This window comes from Opisthocomus hoazin, chromosome 8 (genome assembly GCF_030867145.1).
Source record: "Opisthocomus hoazin isolate bOpiHoa1 chromosome 8, bOpiHoa1.hap1, whole genome shotgun sequence".
NCBI lineage: Eukaryota > Metazoa > Chordata > Aves > Opisthocomiformes > Opisthocomidae > Opisthocomus > Opisthocomus hoazin.
The window spans coordinates 49,630,014-49,651,095 of NC_134421.1; the positions used below are offsets into that span (position 1 = coordinate 49,630,014).

General features: G+C 44.1%; 1 protein-coding gene across 1 annotated transcript; it reads right to left on the reverse strand.

Moving 5' to 3' along the window:
* Positions 1–4,922: 4,922 nt before the first annotated feature.
* Positions 4,923–20,673, reverse strand: GPR37 (G protein-coupled receptor 37). Its single transcript, XM_075429190.1, has 2 exons — positions 19,429–20,673; positions 4,923–8,389 (listed from the first exon to the last, which is right to left on the reverse strand). The coding sequence occupies exons 1-2, from the start codon at positions 20,080–20,082 to the stop codon at positions 7,571–7,573; spliced, it is 1,473 nt and encodes a 490-aa protein (XP_075285305.1). The 5' UTR covers positions 20,083–20,673; the 3' UTR covers positions 4,923–7,570.
* Positions 20,674–21,082: the final 409 nt, after the last annotated feature.

Below are 21,082 nucleotides of genomic sequence, written 5' to 3' on the forward strand. Positions count from 1 at the left end.
GAACTGATCATTAGAAAAACAAAAGAGGATTTTCATTTGCTCAGGGGAGAGTTAGTAAATGGAATAAGACATTGAAAGGACTGATAAGAACAGCCAGCATAAATTATTTCAAAATGGATGAAGGAAAGAATTTACAGGAAAAAATGTGAAGTATAACTGCTGTCTACAGTTATAGATGGGATACCTTCTTTCTAAAAGCTTTTGTGTTCCCTGTACTGAAAACATTAAACAGATTTTTCTTCTCGCACAAAAATATATATAAAATCAAATTGGAAGCACATCTCAGGGAAGAATTTAGTTCTCTGGTATAATAGCTAACAAGCTAAAATCTACTTCTTCAGGTAAATAGTTGTATTGTCTTCAGTAAATATTATCACATGCATATCCAGCTGCTATTAGCTCATTTTATTCCAGACTGTATGTATTCTGGACTCCCTTGTGACAGTTATGAAATTCAACCACAAGCTATTGTTGAACTGTATGTGTCATCTCCCATCGCTTGAAAAATCTAAGGCTAGCAAGGCCATAAATGATAAAAAAATATGGTTCTTGCTTTACATTACTATCCCAGCTTTCAAAGTTTATTCAAATCTAACCTCTTCAAGGTCAAATTAGTCATGACCATGTTTCCAATGTGAGTATTTTGACTTCCTTCTCAAAGAACAATGGCCTTAATTCACTGTGGATATAAATGAAGATGCTTGATGTAAGCCAAGGATGGAATTTCTCTAACTACACAAAAGAATGAATGCTTTTAGGGGAGGATTTGCATTTGTTTTCATTAAAAAAAACCCAAACCCATTAACTTTGTAATCACACAGAAATAAAGGATAAAAAATAACAAAGCCAGGAAGCAAAAGAAAAGCTTCGGCTTTAGCTATAACTGATCTACTCCTTTAATTAATAACACTGCCACAAGCTCTTTTATTAAACCCTCTAAACTGAGAATTGTGCAACTCTGACAGGACAGATTTCTAGCGGAAGGAAAACCCCATAAACACTTTACTTGGGATAATGTCTTCTACTTTTTGGTAATAAGAAGCTATGATGTAAAACTAAAGCTAAAGTGCACAAGGGCAGTAATCTTTGAAGGCATTTTTGAAAGAGGCTGGGACAGCTCCAGATGTATGGATCCTGGCACTCCGGGTGACACCACATAGGGAATGTGTAACTAGCAGGAGACATCATCTTTCAGTGCTGTCACGGACATGTTGAAAATGCCAGGGAGTCTTTGTCCCAACTTTTACTGCCTGAACACCAAAAACTAAACCTACCAAACTGTATCACAGGGAAATTGGGGTGCATTAGGAAGAGTGTGGCTAGCAGGTCTAAGGAGGTTCTCCTTCCCCTCATATTCTGCCCTAGTGAGGCCCCATCTGGAGTACTGTGTCCAGTTCTGGGCTCCCCAGTTCAAGAAAGATGAGGAGCTACTGGAGAGAGTGCAGAGGAGGACTATGAGGATGATGAGGGGACTGGAGCATCTGTCCTACGAGGAAAGGCTGAGGGAGCTGGGCTTGTTCAGCCTGAAGAAGAGAAGGCTGAGATGGGACCTAATAAATGCCTATAAATATCTGAAGGGTGGGTGTCAGGAGGACGGGGCCAAGCTCTTTTCAGTGGTGCCCAGTGACAGGACAAGGGGCAATGGGCACAAACAGAAGCACAGGGAGTTCCGTCTGAACATGAGGAAGAACTTCTTCCCTCTGAGGGTGACGGAGCACTGGAACAGGCTGCCCAGGGAGATTGTGGACTCTCTTTCTCTGGAGATATTCAAGACGCACCTGGACACGGTCCTGTGAAGCCTGCTCTAGGTGACCCTGCTTCAGCAGGGGGGTTGGACTGGATGATCCACAAAGGTCCCTTCCAACCCCGAACATTCTGTGCTTCTGTGAAATAAGTGGCCTGGATTTCAGGGGTTAAATGCAGTACATGGTTAAATACAACTCTCCTCCGGGTTGTTTGATGAACTTTAGCCCTCAACATGAATCAGTATTTCTATAGCAGAGCTGCCTGGGTGTCCTGGAGCATCCACATCTTTTTCATTGTTTCTTATTCACTACAAAACATACACAGTTTTTAAAGATTTGACATCTGCTAAGCATAGGTGTTAAATGACTCCATCAAATACAGTACAGTAGTGAAAAAGTGCAGTTCCTGAAGCATGAGAAGGTGCATACCGTTAAGTTTTAATGACACACATCATCTGCTCGCATTGACTTTGGCGGAGCTTTTCAGGGAAAAGAAAGGCTGGAAACAAGAAAAAGAAAAAAAGGAATTATCAGAGAAAATGCCTTGTATAGCTCCTCCTAATCATATTTCTCAGTGCTATTAGGAAAATGCTTGTCACTTATTATGCTTCCAGCCTGCAAAAGAAGGGTAGTTTCAGAATGAAGACATAAGAAGTTAGGACATGGAAGATCTAATTCAAGGTCCCAGTTTGCCTTTGTAATCTGGGCAAATCATTAGGTGTAGGTTCTTACGGAGCAGAGGTGAGCCAGCTTCCTGCAGGCAGTTCGCTTCATCAGTTCTCTCCAGAACAAAGGTAACATACAGTATCATCCATATGTGCTATAATCTTCCCGAGGCAGAGGGATTGCAGCCTAGAGTCTGAAAAGTGTGTACGTGGGCATCTGCCCAGTGTTGCCCTGCTTAACTTTTAGGAGTGTTGTCACACTGCCTGCAAAATATCCTTATCTGAGGAAAGATCCTCAGAAACCAACAGATGGAGAAGAGCTGGGCAAAAAAGAAATGCAGACGAACAAGGCATCAGACTTCCTTCTGCTTAAACTCACCCAGTGACTACTCTCCCGTTAGTCAACTGAAATGGACAATTTGCTCAGGTAGGTGGGGACTTCCCCATCCAGGAGACAGAAAAATCCACAACTTTCTACCACAGGAGAACCAATAAGGCCGTAGGTAGCATATGTATTCCAAAATAGGCTTGGGTTCAAATGATTGGGTTAGAATAGGCACTTGAAAACTGCTCATTTCTCACTTGAACACTTTACCAACCAACCTGCTGGCTACTCCTGAGTCACGGTTTCTCCATTTCTCTGACAGTAGCTATTCCCCTTAGAAGCATACCATGGACCAGAGGATGAACAAAAGAGACTGTTTCTGCAGCACAGTGGCTTAGGTCAGCAGTGTTGGTACTGAGGTTGAAGAGTCTACTTTAATATTTAATTACCAGCAAAAAGTTGGAACCACTCCAACCGGAGAGGTAAAAGCCTTTTCACCAGACTATTACCACAGTGATTATGCCTTTCTGATGGGATCTTGAACCACCAAATGCACATCTTGGCTATAAACTAAGCAGAGCAGGACTTTGAATCTAGATTTTTCATGCTAGAAACAAGAGATCTTAAATTTTTGCTTTGTCAGAACGTGCACAAACATATGTATGCTGATGCTGCTGTGCTAAGCCTGTATCTACTGGCAGTCTGCAACAGGCTTAGATGTGCTCTCCATACCACATAAGGCTGGGTCCAGCCAAGTAGAGGTTCATTTTGAGCAGCTTTTGCCTTCAGTCTTAATTCCAACATAGTAACAAGGGGATGATGTAGTTTTTGAGTTTTGTTAATGTCATCTGGTGGAAAAACGCCCAGAAGCAGCTTAGTCATGTATTCGAGAACATCAACAGCAGTTAGGTCCACACAGGGCAAGTTGTGTGCATTTGTAGTGTGCCTAAGACAAATGCTTACAGATCCTAGGAGAGGTTTTGAATACTCTTGCTGTTTAATGAATTTGGAGAAGCTACTTAGAGTTTCAATAGCAACTCATATTTCATAGAATCTAGTTTGCCTCTGAGTGCCATGAGCACAATATGACTGTCTCACCGTGTAGTGTAACATCATACAGTTTCTTATAAAGAGATGCAGGACAACACGCTTGGAAACCTCTATACTGTCTTCAGGACTCATTCTCAGAGCTGCTGGAGCAGCAGCTGTGGAAGCTTACATCTGGGTTCCAATGACAGAACAGGAGCTGAGCAAGTCATTGAGGTCATTTAAGGGCAGGAGTTATTTAAGGTTGGATGCAGGAATTTATTTTGGAAGGGGTAAAATCAGACATTTCTCCTAACTGAGCAATATTTTTCAATAATTTACCATTTGTACTTTGGCCTACACAAAGATCATGGTTTTGATACAGGTCATGAAACATGACCTCATTGGAGATACTGGAACTCATACTAGAATTTCATGATTTTTAATTTCTTAATGGGACCAGAGCTGGGATGATAAGTGTTAACGTACTAAAGGCTTACGTACCTGAGAAGTATAAGGCCTTCCTACCTCACAATCTGATTTTCCATTCCATCTCTCTTTTATGTTGATCCCCATGCTCTGCATGTTTCTCTATTTTATGTAAAAGAATTAAACCTTTGCCATAAGCATTTCCAAATCTTCATTCATCAGTCCATTAAATGTCCTCTTGTTAACAGACAATGTCTTACAGAACTGGATGAAAAACAGACAGAAATGGCTTCTAAGAATATTAAAGAAAGTAAGAAAAGCAAACATCAGGAAAATTTCAAGAATTCTGAGCATCAATCCCAAAAATAGGAAGAAAAGCAATACAGTGCCCCATCTTTAACAAAAGGAATCATTTATCATGACACTTACATGCATTAACAAGCCACACCTGCATCAGAATGGCTGCGACAATGGAAACCTGCTAATGTGGCGTTAGTTTATAGAGAACAAATTAGAAAAAAAGGGTGTCTTGCATGTCCAATTGCTCAGGAGGTCCAAGGCACAGGGGAGAAATAGCTGTGAAAAAATGCTTTTTCAGCAGCAGAAAAGGCAAGGTTACGCTGGGTACAAAGAAATCCCGCTGAATACAATGCTGGAGAAGACTCCACCACGCAAGCAGGAGGGTTATTTCCAAACACAGCTTTATTGATCTTCAAATTCTACCTCCTCCAACGACTATTTAAGTCTCTTTTCTGCTATTTTTTTTTCCCAGTAGGATTAGCATACATATATTGTGGAAATGTGTCCACAGCAAAGCAAACCGCACCACTCTGGGACATCGAGTATTTAACCTGGGAGCGAGCAGCACTCCTTGGTACAGCTTACACCTATCCACTGCGAAGCTGGAAGCACCTAACATCCAAGGCAATTGAGGACTTTTCCTGCCCCAGTGCAGTCTTGCACCCAAATCAGCAAAATGTCACCATTTAATATTCCCAAGTAATTTCTATATTTCCTTCTTTAAAAAAAAAAGGTGCTTCCTCCCATTCTGCTCTTCCTTTCTCAAGTCTGCTCATGCTGGGTCTGAAAAGGCAGCTGAGAGAAACAATTCAGCAAGCAACACAATGAAGGAACAAAAATGGAGTTTTTATTTTCATTCTTTATAAATATTGGCACCTAAAAAAGAAGAATAGTACAAATCAAAATGTAGTGATGGGAATACGTTATCTGAGGAGACACAGGCACCACAGTGAGGACATTTTGGTTTTATCTCTTCTTTTTAATACCTTTCATACTTTACTGAATGTAATTAAGCAATGAGAAGTCAATGAATGGTTTATAAAGACAGGTCAGTTCCCCGGTCTTCAGAAGTGATTAAACATCATGATTTTAAAAACTTGGGTACCTCAGCAAGTCCTGAACAGAAACACATATTTAAATTTAGGCCTGTGCTTAAAGCACATTGCTTTGCTATGGTCCAATGTCTGAATGAAAAATCAGAAAAAGAACTCAAGTGCATATATATATATTTAGATTCATATGAATTAATTTCAGCTGCTTTTCTGTTGAAATTGTTATAGGTTAAAATGGTAAATAAAAAGAAGAAATACTGCTTGCCCAAGCAGACACAAAGATTAAACATATTAAGTCCAGAATCTACAAATAAAAAATAGACTCATTTCCAGAAGTTACAGCAAGTTCTTTAACATATTTAGAGACAGGTATCGGGAAGTAAGACTATAGCAGTTAAAGTCACCGTTAATTTCAAAGGACAAATGGGATTTTACTTCTGCACATACTATTCCAATTGTATTATTTATTTAATTAGTATTAAAATATCAGCTACTTATAACAAATTCAGTTCCTTATCATGTGTCTACACTTCAGCCTGCTGCCCAGTGTAAATACGAGCCAGCATGCCTGCCAGAAACAGCTTGTCTACTTCAGCCAAGAAGCAGGGCAAATAAGCTCCGCTGGTACAGATAGGCACTTCCCAGTCTCCAGCCAGGCTCGCTTGTAGCAACTTTAGATTTTACTCTATTGCACTGTTGCTGGCAGTGTTGACATACCCTCATTTTAATAACTCCGCAGACAGCAAGAAGCCATCAGTGAAACACACTGTGGTTCTCAAAAACAGCTTCAGAGGTGGGAGCTGCTAGTGAATAGCAGTCTCTGGGAGAGCAGCGTGATTTATAATCGGCATACAGAGCTCCGGTGATTAATATTCATGCTACACATCCCAGAATAAATAGGAGATACCAGTCTGATCCAGAGCCCTCTGAAATTGATGGAAATCTTTCCATTGACTGCAGTGGGCTCTGGGTCAAGCCCCATGCGTCAAGTGTGTTTATACCTTTCAAAAAAGGAGGAATTCACTTTTCACGTGTTTCAGTCCCTCACATTTATTGTCAGCAAACCTCTGGCAAAAGAATGCCTTCCTCTGCAATGGAACTCTCACTGAAGCCAGTAGGAGCTACGCACACAGAGACTGAGCACATAATCTCAACGTAAAACCAATAACAAATTGGAAAGAAACTAGATTTTAAAAGCACACGGGATGAAATTTAGTGAGAAACCAAATCTTTCTTCGTAAGAAGCAGAAAATAGCTCAGGTTTTGTATACCTGCAGGTTAAGAAGGAAATTTTCAGTGAGGCACATTGAACCTTTGTAATATACATTAAAAAACCCACTCATGTAAATCTAATACCATTCTAACCATCTTCCTTACACACTGTAATTATAGCCTCCAAGGGTAAGTACACAAATGGTAAATTAAATATGGCCATTTAAATTGTTTTACGCAAAGAAAAGATTTTTTTTTACTTATTAAAGGAATTTCACAGTATTTATAGGTGTCCTTGTTAAATGCAGATTGACAATGAAGTTAAAGAATAAAACCTCATTTATTTTTATGCTGCTTCATAAATTCTCTGAAGTCCAAGTCCTCTCACAATAGTGTACAGTAATTGGATTAAAACTACTTTCAAATACTTTCCACCACATCTTTCACATGACACATCTTGCATACCCCACAATGTCTATATAATCATCTTACAGTGATTATCAAAAAAATACCATGGAATTAAACAGAAGTGGATTGATACGGATTCTCCTCCCCAAAAAATAAAATCCTAGCACCATACAAAATATCATGATTTAAAACTGAGTGCTGGCTCTTCTTCTCTCTCTTTCTTTCATTTTAACAATGAAACAGATTATTTTCCAAAGCAGAACTGTTAATAGGCAGACTGGTTTCTAGAGTAGCTTCCAATAATATTTTTTTTTCTTGCATTTTGTTTCAAGAAGAAAAGGATGAAGTAACCAAAAAAAAAAAAAAGGCAAAAAGAAAAGGATACAGGAAATAAAGTCCCAAGGTCAATTAACAGTGAGTCCCCACGGAGGCAAAAGTGGACATTTCACGTCGGATGGTACTGAAAGGGGAGAGCTCCAGCTCTGTGGTGTACTCGTTGTCATTGTCATCACTTGTCACTGTTGAAGACTTCTGGATGCATTCATCACAGCAGCAACAGCAACACTCCATAAAGGCCCGGCTGAAAGGTTTACAGAGACAGAAAAGGAGAACCGGGGTAACACAGGACTTAAAGAACAAAAGGAACTGACTAATGAGATGGAGAAGGTCCATAGTCTGCCGAGAGACCCCTGTGGACATGTAGGCAGTCACAATGTTGCAAATGTTTTCAGGAATGATGCAAAATCCATACAAAATGGTCAAAGCCACCACCGTGCAGTTCATCTGACTTTCCAGCTGAATTTGTCGCTTGTTCCCCCTTGTGCAAGCCTTTTCTGCCCTCCTGATTTTCCTCGCTGTTACCAAGGAGCACGTAATAGTGAAAAGGGTAGGCAAACAAAAATAGCAGCCAAAGTACCACCAGAGTCTCGCCCCGTCATAGGTGAGAGCCAGCACGTAGATGGTGTCAGGCAGTGCGGTGGAGATCTTCACCACGCACCGCTCCCCCGCGGGGCTGCCGCTGTATTCGGGGTCCTCCTTTGCCAGCTGCCGTAGCATGACCTCCGGCAGGGCCAGCAGCAGCGCGCCCACCCAGATCACCGCCAGCTTGGCCGTCGTCGAGGTGCAGTTCTCAATCATCTCATAGTACATCTGCACGTTGGTGGCCGCACGGAAGCGGTCAATGCAGAGGGCACACAGTGTGAATGTGGTGACTCCGAGAGAGGCTACCTGGCAAGGGGAAGAGGAAATGGAAGTTAATACAGGGGGAAAAAAAAACCGAAAATATTAAAAAAAAAAAAAAAAAAGGGACAGCTACAAGGGTACAGTCCATTATTCAGTGGAGAGTGGAAAAAATTAATCTCCTTCAAAAGTCTCCTGGTCCCCTGCTGATGGCAGTCTTCTTAGAGATAGAAGATGAAGGTCTGAACTTGCTTACGCCAAAGAGGGAATTAATTTTTTGTACATTGGATGAAGGCTTTTACCATTGAGCTGTTCTCTGGAAGAGGTTTGTACTCTTTCATAATTTAAAGGGAGCTCAATTTGTACTCTGAAACATCAGTCAAGTCTAACCCCTTGACTGACAAAGGCAGGTATCAGTGTAGAAGACAAGCATCATAGTGCTGAGCACCATCAAAAGAAGGATCCCAGGCAGAACTTAGCTTCCAGCATTTGCTGAGCTACCACCCAGCATACATCCCAAAAGAGTACGTACTTCAGTTTTTCTGCCTACAAATATTTATTTCAGCTTGGTGTTCTTCTCTCCTGGAGGCCCACGTGAGCACCTGTGCAACACTGAGCAGAAAAAAAATGGGGAACTGGCCAATATGCAAAACTAAACCCCTTCTTCCCCTCCATTTTTCTAAGGGGTGTTTTTCAGAAAGCTCAGTTCCACCACAGGGGTTGGAATTCAGACTCAAAAGGGGAGAGATAGCAGAGTATTCCTTCATCAGAAGCACCAACTTATGCCCACATCACACGTTCATCAAGCGTGCAGGGGATCAAAAAATCAAAACATTCCATACGTACAAAATTTCGGTACCCTGTGGATTAAGCATCTACTGAATGCAGTAGGGTCTGACAACTGTTTTTGTGGACTCAGGCTTTTAAGTGAAGTTTTGATGCAATGTAGACACATAAAGTCATCCCATACTGTGAGTTCAAAGAGACTGTATCTGAAATCTTCAGACTTTCATAGCCAGTGCAAAATTTACCTTCACTATAATACTTAGGCTTTAATAATCTATCATCTTCACCATTTCATTTAGGAAAAAATTCACAGGAAAATCTAGAATTTAATTTCACAGGAAACCTCCTGCGGGAGGTTTTTCTGCAGGCCAGGAGAAATCGCAGGAGTTTTGTTGTTTAAATGATAGGACAGCTCTCAATTGCATACTGTAAGGAGTAAATACAGACCAATGCATATGTTCTCTAGCTTTAATAACCATCCTTCTGTGCATGAGTAGAAATCTTGTACTGTCATGAAACTTAATTTCCTATCCTTTTATCCTGTTTATAATTAAATTTCCTAAAAATAAATTTGCAAGAAGACTATATACATTCTGGCCTAATCCTATTTCTAATAAATCCAACTTCAGTTCAAATTCAAAGCAGAACTCCCATTAACTTCAATTGGAGAAAGATTAGGTGCCCTGTTGCATTCCAATTAATCTGTTTTCTTGGGTTTGCATGTTTGTGTTATGCTGAAAATGTGTTGACACAAAAGAAAATAAACTGTTAAATAATATTCCTAATAAATTTAAAGAATTCTTACTTTTATCACGAATAAACTACGTCTGTGCAATTAACTGGGAAATCTAGGGTAATATTAGGCAGTTCACTATAATTTTGCTTACCCAAACTTGATGTGCAATCATATATTTAAAATTTCATATAGGCAGATAAAATAAAAACTTTCTGATTTCCACCATAATTTTAAAATATTTCTGTTTATGCATCTTTTGTGAAAAGTTCTGCAAAGATAGATAGTACAATTATGCACAATTATATAAATGTATCATTAATTTTGGCCTTCAATATTTAATGGCCATATCAGATTGCTAATATTGAATATCACCAAAAAATATTAGGCACATGGGATTAGAACTGTCAGGCATTGGCTTTGTTGTGGAATTCTTTGAAGCAACTTCCTAGAAGATGAGAAGTGTAAAATGCAATCTCTTACTAAGTAACTTGCAGGAATATTTAATGATGACAAAGCAGTACCATAAACATTTTTAATAGGCAAACTTATTGATTTAGTCAGTTAAAACTGTCTGACAAGATTCAAAGAAAGCCTGGTAAATACAGCAAAAAATAAAAACAATTAAAGAAAAATTAGTCACAGGCAAATCTCAATGAACGGTGATCAATTTAGCTAATGAATGATAATTTTCATGTATCACTGCTGAGAGTCAGATTTTTCAATTCAAACTTTGCTTCCAAAACATTTAAATGTGTGTGCAGTTTTCAAATTCCTTAGAGTGACAGCAAAACCTTTAGCCAGAACATCCAACATGAATAACAAAAGGGTCAGGACTCAGCTCTCTACAATGAAGGGAGACAGGGAAATAACTGAGACCCGGGAGTGAAGAGAGATTGAAATAATAATCAGCAGAAGAGAAGAAAATCTGAGTTTTTGTACATTAGCATTTTCCCTCTCCGCTCTTACATGAGCCTCTCCCCCGCCCCCAACGCACATGCTTTTATTGCTTTAGCATTTCATTGCAAACAGGCTGTTATACAGCGGCTGAGACATTAAAACTCTGCAGCTGTTAAGGCTGGACTAATGAAAGAAGACACGTCTACCATGAACAAACGTAACCTGCGGGGTTCCTGTCACTTTAATTGACCAGCAACTTGGAGGTTGAAGACAGTGAAACAGAGCAAGAGGAAACGACTAAGAACAGAAGAAGTCAGCTCTGAAAACTCCCCCATGGATACACTGATAAAACAAGCTAAACAAAGCCAGTGTTTCTCTGGAACAGGCAATGGTTTCCTATTTTCTGTAGATTAATGGAGTTAGAGATGCCATGGAAAAGCTTGCAAAAAACAAACACACACTCCCAAGCAGACAAACAGGGATTCACTCCAGCTGACTTGCTTAAAGGTTGTATAGCAGTTTAAGGGCCTGATTACTTACCCCACTTCATTTCCCCCACATTGCAGACTAGGAGTAACAGCCAGCAAAATCAATGGGTGCTGCTCACAACTTAAATGGGCAAGAACCGGGATACGCACTGCGTGTGTTCACATTTTCACTTTAGGGGTGTTTCTTCATACCAGTCACGCCAATAATTAGAGTTAAGTTCAAAATGTGGAAGAAGGCAGGGAAGTTTCCTTTTTAATCTGTTACACTGGCCTGAAATAACCACAGAACAAAGATAATTCATTTGATGGGGAGTAGATAAAGGACAATTAACAAATCCTGAAGTAGTGTGAAGCTGCATGGAGTTTAATGGTGCTCCTCTTGTAACAGCTGAGTTTCTGATGCGCTGATATGCTGCTGCAGTCTTAATTTCGGCAACCTGGCAGGAAATGAGGCAAGGCAAGGGCAAGTCAGGCTCAGTAGTTTTTGATCATCACTTAGTTGTCTGATTCATTTCCATATGGTCGTTACGAAGATTCTTCTTCAGTCTCCAGACATTCAGTGTGACACCAGTTTACATCTTTGTCTTACTAGGTGATATCAGAAAAGTCACAAAGTTTCTAAATGAACAGCCACTGATCTGCTTTGAGGGAGTGGTGAAGTAACCGTAACACCGTCCCCACACTATTTGGGCAGAGAATCGCTGTTTGAGGGATTACCTACTGCAGCTACACACAAAAAAGACGGCATTATTGTTACAAGAGGGTCTTTCAATACTGTTGCTCTTTTAAAAGCATTGACAGGGATGTTAGTGGGCACTGTGATGCTCCTTCGAGGCGCTGCACTAACCTTTGGTCATTAGCTCACCAGCCATTACTCAGCTGAGGCCGCAGAGAACAACAGTAAACTCATGAAATGCTCAGCTTAATTGCATCAGTTCTCCTCTCCATCCCTCCAGCATACCCATTCCCCTTTCATGAACTTTAACAATTACCAAAATGTTCCCAGGCCTTCCCCAGCCTGTCCTATTTCTTTTCCTGGCTGCGGTCCTACAGCTCTTGGCCCTGGCCTCTAGGAGCAGAGCCTCCGCCTGGCCAGGGAAGCAGTGCAGATGTAGCTGAGTGAGCAATGCCACTGGAAATTAGGCTCTGAATTCTCTCTCACTAATACCTGTTTGACCAGGTAAAGGTAATGAAAACAAAACCAGAAATGAAATCAGAAAAGGTGACTTGAGTGAAAAGGTCAATGAAGACCAAATTCTGTCAGTGAATACGAAGGAGAGGTTGGGTCACTCAGTCCGGTAAGAAGACGATCAAGAATTGATATTGCTGCTATCTGCAAATAAGTCTATCTTGAGATACAAAAGCTAGTTAAGTTGAAGGACAGTGAATATAACAGAATGGGAATCAACCAGCTGTGAGCAACTCAAGGCTGGAAATGAGAAGGACCATTAATCACCTAAGGCACTGCGTTTTGGGGCGTGCCTTCTGATGCAGAAGTGAGGGGAAACAACATAGGCTGAGTTTATATGGAAAAAGATGAAATAAATGAGTTCTAAGAAGTGGTTTCTGGATTTTCTAAGACAGAATTTTATGTTGATAACACAGTGTTTCTTAAACTACAAGGCACTCCTCCTTCCTTTGTTACAAGGCAGGATGGGCATCCAAAACATTTCCCTGTTGTAACAGGAAAGCTGGACTACAGAAAAGGTTGGCAACTACAAGCAAGTACAAGTTAAATCATCTCTGAGCTCTCAGTGACCCTCGTAGACTCTTTACGCCCACTCCTATTATACCATATAAATGACTTTTTTTTTCCCCAAGCCACTATAGTCTATCACTTTATTATGGCTGTTCTCTATTCACATCAAACTTTGTTGCTTTAGAGCATGTTAATGCAACACACCATGGTGGCTCTCCCAAACTTCTCAGTTTTGCCTATGATAAATAAAGTTAATACTTACTGCAATTTTTTTTTGTGCCACTCTGCACTTACGGTACAGAGTCCAGTAATAAGACTGGAGTACTGCAAGATGAAAGGTCATCTGACTGCAAGTAATTATTTAATTGCTTAAGATTATCTAAATTTCTGGTTTCTGTTCTTACAATAAAAAAAAAGACAGTTATTACTACAAAAGAACAAAAATCCATAAACATAATATCTCTAAATTTCTTACATGAATTGCTATTAGATATTAATGGATTTATTCTTAAAATTAGATAAGGGTCACTCAAACAGTCAAAACACTACTGCGGTGTGACAGAAGTAATTCAGTAGCTAAAGGGTATTAGGGCCAGGTTACCCCTCCAACATCAGCAATTAGCTTAAGCACTCAGGACAAAAGCATAGGCCACCTTAATTATCTGAAAGACAAGATGGTAATTCTGGAAACTACTATCATGGAGATGGCCTATATACGTGGAACAACAGGAACAGAATGGTTGTCTCCTTTGCAGTACTATCAACATTCATATCAGGGAGACATAAAGCACACGTGCTTTGCGTGTTTCTTAGTGATAAGAATCAGACTCCACTTCCAAGAGCTGCTCTTGAATTCTGTTGGAAGCGATAGCCAGCCAGACCATCAGAGCACTGGAAATACTCATTAGTACACCACATGCTTATCCAGAAGGTTGCAAAAATCAGAAAACACAAAAGGATTTAATTTTTGTTAATTTTCCTGTCTACAATCTACCACACTGCCATATAAGTAAATTAAATTTACCTATTTTTTTTACTTTTTTTTTTTTTTTAAAGAAAGAAATGAGTGCCATTCCCCACTGAGGACCACATTCCCATCATGCTACACAAGGGACTCCTGCACTAGCTCTTAACAACATGGACCTGCTGCTAAAAATCTGCCTCTTCCTCCTTTGCAGGAAAAATCCTGTCATATGGGAAATGACAACCCAGTGCTCTGAGCAGAGTCAGTGGTGCTGGGATAGTAGATGCTTCCTTTTTCTCTCCTTGCATATGTAACTTAAATATTACTGACCCAGTTTTAAACCTAGTCTGATACAAATTCATTTCCATGCTGAAATGCCACATGCAAAGTTTAAGCCAAAAGCAAATTTTTATGGATAACTTCTAAGCGCCTAAGGACAGAGTTTGCACAGGAATGAAAGATTGACAAGACAGCCAACGTGGCAGTTACTATCATCATGCTGTTAATACCTAAGGGCAGACATATATTAACACTGCTGTTTTAAATAATTATTTATTGTGTGATAAGTGCTGAAGATATTCTGTTCAATAAAGGACACATGTAGCCATTGCACTAGAAAACTCTCAGTATGAAGCTTTGAAGCTGCAAACCTCTCTGAGGATCTTTGTCTACGACCCAGAGGACTCACCGGAGGTTCAGGAGCCTAGTTCTGACTAGAGGCGAAGAAGAGACGTAAAGAAGATGCCACACAACAAAAGACACAGAAAAGACAGGGAATACACAGCTTTTATAAACTCCCTTAAAAAAAAAAATGTATCTGCTTCCCTAAAGTGAAGCTTAAAACAAGGATCTCTTCCGACAGCTTCGGAACAGGCAGAGAACAGCCACTTTGTGCCTCTCACTTGCCTCTACCAAGTAAAAGAGAGAAAGGGGAAAAAGCCTTACCTCAAATTGCCCTGGAGGGTCAACTCCAGAGAAAGAGAGTAATTTGTAATCCAGGCCAAATCAATCCTTATGCTTTCCTCTAAGAATACTAATTGTGATAGCTTTCCTGAGCTGGATGTTACCCACCAGAAACAGGATTGATGCCACAAATTGATTGCCAAAAGCACATCCAGAGACTGGGCATCAGATTTCAGAGGCTTTCACTCTCACCCTGTTCCAGAGTCAAGCCAGTGTTATATGTATGATATGGTCCAGATGAGGACATCACAAAACTTTGTCTTTCTCTTCTTTGCGGCAGTATGACAAGGCAGAGTGGCTCATGTTTATTAGCACTGAGTACCATCACTGGCCCCGGCAGCTTCTTTCTTTGTGTTGGACTGCACAAGATGATGAATCAGCCTCTGCAAACCCTTGTTCTAGACCCTGTCCCAGTTCTAAATCCTTACTCCATGAGAAGTAGCTTGTCTTAATCTACCAGCATAGAAAGTGATGTTTACTTTCAATGACCTCTCCCAAACTCGTCAGGCTTCTAGTGTAATCTACAAGAGCAGAATGCGCACAACTCAAGCAAGCTTCTTTTTAAAGCTCAAAAGATAGTTTCTAGTCCTCGTTGACACAACCCATTTGTCATCTTGAGCAAGCTGCTCTGGGCCTTAAACAACTTACTTAACCTCTTCACTACTGGCTTCCAGAATTAAAATAAAAAATAAAAATGCTGCTTCACAGGACTATTATATTTAGCAGCTGTGGAATATTTAGAAGCACGGTAAAACTACTGATTTTGTCTACATCAACACCTCTTTCTATTAAGGCCTAGCATAAATCTATAAGTAAAGGAATTGGAATTATATTGTTCTGTACTCCTCCCCCAATTCCTCCCCCCCCAAGTCATTTTGCTGAAAAGACTGGGTGTCTTAAACAATGTGGGTTCCACATTGGCAGAGTCTGTGGAACAGGAAACGGCCAAAGCCATTGTCTTTGTATTATCATTTACCCTATAACTCCTGATTCTGAGCAATATTGAGAAAAGCATACAGAAGACAAGGTAAACACAGTGTGCGGGTAAACACTTCAGATGTGCATGCCTAAAGCTAAACTTCTAAACCATCTGTAGAAAAGTGGCAAAATTTTAAGAACTGCTGAGCAGAGGATTAAAACTGCAAAGGAGAAGCACATCTCCGTACATCTTTATGGGCAGAGCAGCTGCCCCATTTTTTCCAATTCCCTTCTCAATTTCCTCTCAGTGCATTCAAAGCTGGTCCTCCACGGCACTGCCACCATCATCAGGGTCGAGTGAAGTTCTTGGTGGAGGCAATTTCGTCCACTTCTAGTAACCATCTGTCTTTCTAGCTTTGTTTTCTAGAAATTCTACTCTCATCATCTAAAGACTTTGTGAGAAGCACAGAATAATTAATTTACTCACTTTCTTCCTCAGTCATGTGCACCGTATTCCTTAGGCAAGCATAGCCACGGCATAGTTTTAAAAGGTAGCAAGAAGTGACCAAACTGTGATACAATATACAGCCGAAATGACTGCTTAACGTATTTGGTCACAGCAGATCTTTATTAGGTATAGGAAAATTGCCCTTTAAATTAAATACTGTGGAGACCTTCCACTGCTGGAAGCTCAACATTTACCTATACAAATGTGTTTGAAGATATCATAAAACATTTTCCTCAGAATATGTGCGTGCATGTTATCACTGGCAACAGATGCTTTGTTGAAATTCTGCACATTACACATTAAACAGCACATCTGAAAAAATATTGGCCACAAGAGGCTAAAGTTAAAGAACTCAAGGTTCCTCCCTGGGATCACCTGAAACATTCAAACACAACACAAAGCATGCTTGAGTTATGTTAACTTGCTGTAATCACCATATCACTCGCTCTGGATAATCAGACATCCCCTGTTCCCTAGTTCTGAAAATACAAGCTGGCATGACAGAGGGCTCAGTCCAACACGGGTCTTTGATGCTTGGAAGCGAGATATTTCTGGATCTACAACTCTGGGTGAGGGTGAGACACGTAGCTCCCTAAACAGCATATGAGGAGAACTGAGAACTGGCATGCAAAAAAGAGATGCAAAGCATGGAACAGAGAGACAGTAAAAGAACAAAATGCTGGGCTAACTTACAGAAAACACAGACAACAGCTTAAAATCTGTCCATCTTCAGGAAGATGCTTCTATTTGTACTCCATGAAGGTCTGGAAACCTCTCCTGAAGACAGCTGTCTACAGCTTTCCTCTCAAGGAGCTAAGAAGACTTCATCCATCTCCCACTATGCGAGAAGGGGACGAGCCTGCCCAGGTGAGTTACAAGAAGGGAGCAGACAGTGTTGTTCAGCTGTCAGACGAGCGCGCTGCTGTGAACAATCCTCGACACAGCATGGAGCAGCAGCTGCTCACGGGGCCGATTTCACGACATGCTCCACATCTGCGCTGCTCCTGGCAGTGTCAGTGCCACTGCGTAATGCCTCCGAGGTTAGAACAACACTTGGAAAGTGGTGAACCTTTGCTCTAAGCGCCTTCTCCATCTCAGCAGGGTCAAATCCTGATTTGCAGGACAGTGTCCCTCTTGCCAAGCTCACGGCGAGCTGTGGAGAGTCACAGTCCACTATTGGTGTTCAATATCTGCCACTCATGGCTACAGTTTACAGAGGGGGAAATCCAGCTTTTTACTTACTGCTCCCAGGGTGATGAACGTGTTTTACCTACGTAAGTATTATATTTAAAACTACTGTATGAAAAATATACCATTATGGGAGCAAAACAGAACTCCAAGACTACATCTCTTTAGTTCTGTACCTTAGATACAAATTAATTAAATTTCCTCAGGGACAAGGAGAATGTTTCACTTTTAGATCCCAGTTAATAATGAAGCCTAAGACAGGCACCATGCTACTTGTCCAACACGACTGGATTGGTGCCAGTTCTTGAATAAGACTTCAACTCTACACGTCTACAGAACTTTAAAGTGAAAAAAATAAAGCATTTTTAAAGGGAGCAACAGCTGAATCTTCTTCAGGATTACAGTTTTGAATTTCAGCAACTACATCTCAGCTAAATTACTTTCAGTTTGACAAACTTTGTAGTGCCCAAAGCTGTACAACAAACAACTAATTTTGAATAACAGTATGGCCATGCAAATTATTTCATTTACTGATCTTTAATTAGAATCAGCGTAACTAAGAATTATTTCTGTTTTGTATGTGGATGCACCAAAAAAAGGTTAGGAAGAGTGACGCATCACTATAGGAAAGTCCTGAAAACACTTAAACTACACTACCTACTTTAAATGAAATGGTTACACTTTACCTGAGCAGTACTGCTTACTGGGTAACACAGTAGCCCCAGAACCCAATCCAGAAATGTTAAAAGCTCCTAGTACTATCAGTTTCTCAACAAACACGTTTACTCCTTCATGTCTTCTTAAATGCAATTTAATTAAGTGTACTCTGAGTTTTTCAAATGCCGTGGTATACTACTAGCCTTGAATTCATGTAAGGGTAGCACAGCTCCACCCTTTGTCCAATACCACCAGTAATCAAGTGCATCACATAAGAAAGAAGTAATGACAATTCAGTGGCTACACACGTTGCACACATTTCTAAACATTTTCTTAAAAAAAATCAGTTCACAGTTAATTACATATTACTGTGTACCACTGTGCTGGTGAGACTGATATTCTGTGTATTAATAACAAGTTGGGTTTTGCTGGGGGGGGGGAGGTGTTTTTGAGGTTTTTTTCCCCTAATACCTCATTCTTAGGACAAGAGGATCAACACTTCCCAGGCTTTCAGTTACAGAACAACGTTGAAGTTAAGGTTTTGAGAACATAGCAGAGCCAGCCAGGATTACGGGCTACCATCCCACCAACAAGCCTCAGTGCTCATTTCCAGTGAATAAATAAGGCAGAGAACCCGAGCGCTGCCGGCAGGACTCCGGCCAGCTGCCCGAGAGCTGCTTTGACAGCGCCTCTGAGCGACTGCCAAGACGCTGCGATTTAACTGACTTGGGTTTGTTTGTTTTTTTTTTTTTTTATAAGATAAGCCAAACAAAAAAAAATGTGAGATTTGAACTCTGAAGTACAAATTAAGGGCACATACATCCCATTGATGGTCCTTTTCACAACCACCTTCTTACAGCCTGCCCCCGGTCACCCCCTCCACCCGCTCCCCCTTCCCACTTCAGGGAAACAACGACGACAAACCACAACACCTGAGATTCAGTTCCAAGAGGATTCTTCGTCCTTCGGGATCACCAGGGGCAGGGAAAGTTCGGCAGAACTCGGGCGAGCGGCAGGGAGCGCTGGCCGCGCTCAGCCCGCGGCTGCCCGAACCCCGGTGCTGCCGGACCCGCCGCCGTCACCGCCTCCCCCGGGCCGGGACGGGGCCGCGCTCGCCCTCGGGGGTGCCCGGGGACGCCAGACCTCCCCGGGCCGGCAGCAACGGGCGCAGGCAGCGCCGGTGCCGCACGCAGCCCCGGCCGGCGGCGGAGGAGGGACGAGGGGGGAGCCCGGGGGCTGCGCGGAGGCGCACGGTCCCGCGCATCCCAACCCACCGCCGTTACCTCGATGTAGGGGACGATTTTGCAGGAGAGGTCTTCAAGGAGCCACTTCTTGGTGAGCTCTTGGAAGATGACCAGCGGCAGGCAGAAGAAGACGATGAGGAAGTCCCAGAAGGCCAGGTTGGCCAGCAGGGAGTTGGAGATGCTCCGCATGTAGTAGTTGTGGCAGACGATGCACATCACTGCCATGTTGCCCATGATGCCGGTGCCGAAGATCACCACGGAGAGGCACATGACGGCGTAGGCGCCGTACGACTCCTCGGTCAGCGGGTAGAAGGGGTTGCGGAGCCGGGCCCGGCGCCCCGTGGAGTTGTCGCGGCCCCCGGCGCTGCCCTCGCCGCCGGCCGAGCCGTTCAGGGGCAGCCAGCGGGGCCCGCCCGCCGCCGCGCCGGCTCCGCGCTCGCTGCTCCGCGCCCGCCGCCGCCTAAGCCCCGCCGCCCCGCCGGGCGCCGCCTCGGCCCCGCGGGGGAGGGCTCCGCGCCCGGGGAGAGCCGCGGCCGCCCGCCGGCCCGGGGCGAGCAGCGTAGGGGCTGGCGGCGAGCGGGCGCGCTGCGGGGGGGCCGGCAGCCCGTCGGGCGCGGCGGGGGCCGGGGCGCAGGCAGCCCAGGCGCCCAGCACCTGGCAGAGCAGGGCGAGGGGAGCGCGGAGGGGCTGCATGGCCGGGAGGCGGCGGGGGGCTGGCCCCGCTCCCCTTCAGAGGCGGCGGCCGCCCCGCTCGGCGGGGCTGGGAGCGGGAGACATGCCCGCCGGGCTCGCGGCGGCAGCCGGCCCGCCGCGGGGGGGCGGGCGGAGCAGCGGGGAGGCTCCTCTCGCCGCCTCCCGGGGCAGACCCGGAAAGTTGTGCCGCCGTCTCCGACGCGCCGAGTTAATGCAGTAAGTGCAGCGCCCGGGAGGATCCCCCCCTCCGGCGCTCCGCCCTTTCCCGGGACCGCTGCCTCCTGGCCAGCGGCGGTACCGGCCGCGTCCAGTCTGCCTACGTCCTCCAGCCGCGGCGGGCGGTGCGTGGCTCCGTGGGCGAGGAGCGGACCCCCCGCGCCCCGGATAACCGCGAGCGCTCGTTCCTCCCCTCCGGCAGCCCCGGAGAAGACGGGTCGCTGCGCGCAGCTCGGGGTGTTTCAGAGCTTTTGCAAAACTCCTGCCGGGATCAATCACCGCGCCGCCCAAGCGAGACCGGCCGGGGCGGCAAAGCCGACCGACCCCTCGGGGCCGCTCCCGCCTCCCGAGCCGCGCGGGCAGCGGGAGAAGCGGGGCGGCAGCCGCGGCCCCCCGGGGCGGGCAGGGGCTCGTCTGCGGCCGGCCCCGCTCCTGCCACCGGCTCCGGCTCCGGCTCCGCGCCGGGGAGGCGGGCGGGCAGCGCGGCGGCCCGCAGTGCGCAAGCGCCGCCCGGCGGCGCCGCGGGGCCTCTGCGCTGCCGGGCCGAGCGCAGGCCGAGGGGCCGCCCGCCCGCCGGGGGAGCCGGGTGGCGGGGCGAGGGCGGCGGCGAGCCCTGCCCTGCCCGGCCTCCCGCAGCCTTTCGGTGCGGATCCGCCGCCCCCGGGCGTCTACGCAGCCTGCCGGCTCTCTCCACCGGCAGTCCGGGTTCAGGGTCTGGCTGCCTGCCTCGGCTCGCAGGTGGCAGCGGGGCCCGGGGGAGCGACAGGGGAGCGCGGAGCTTTGC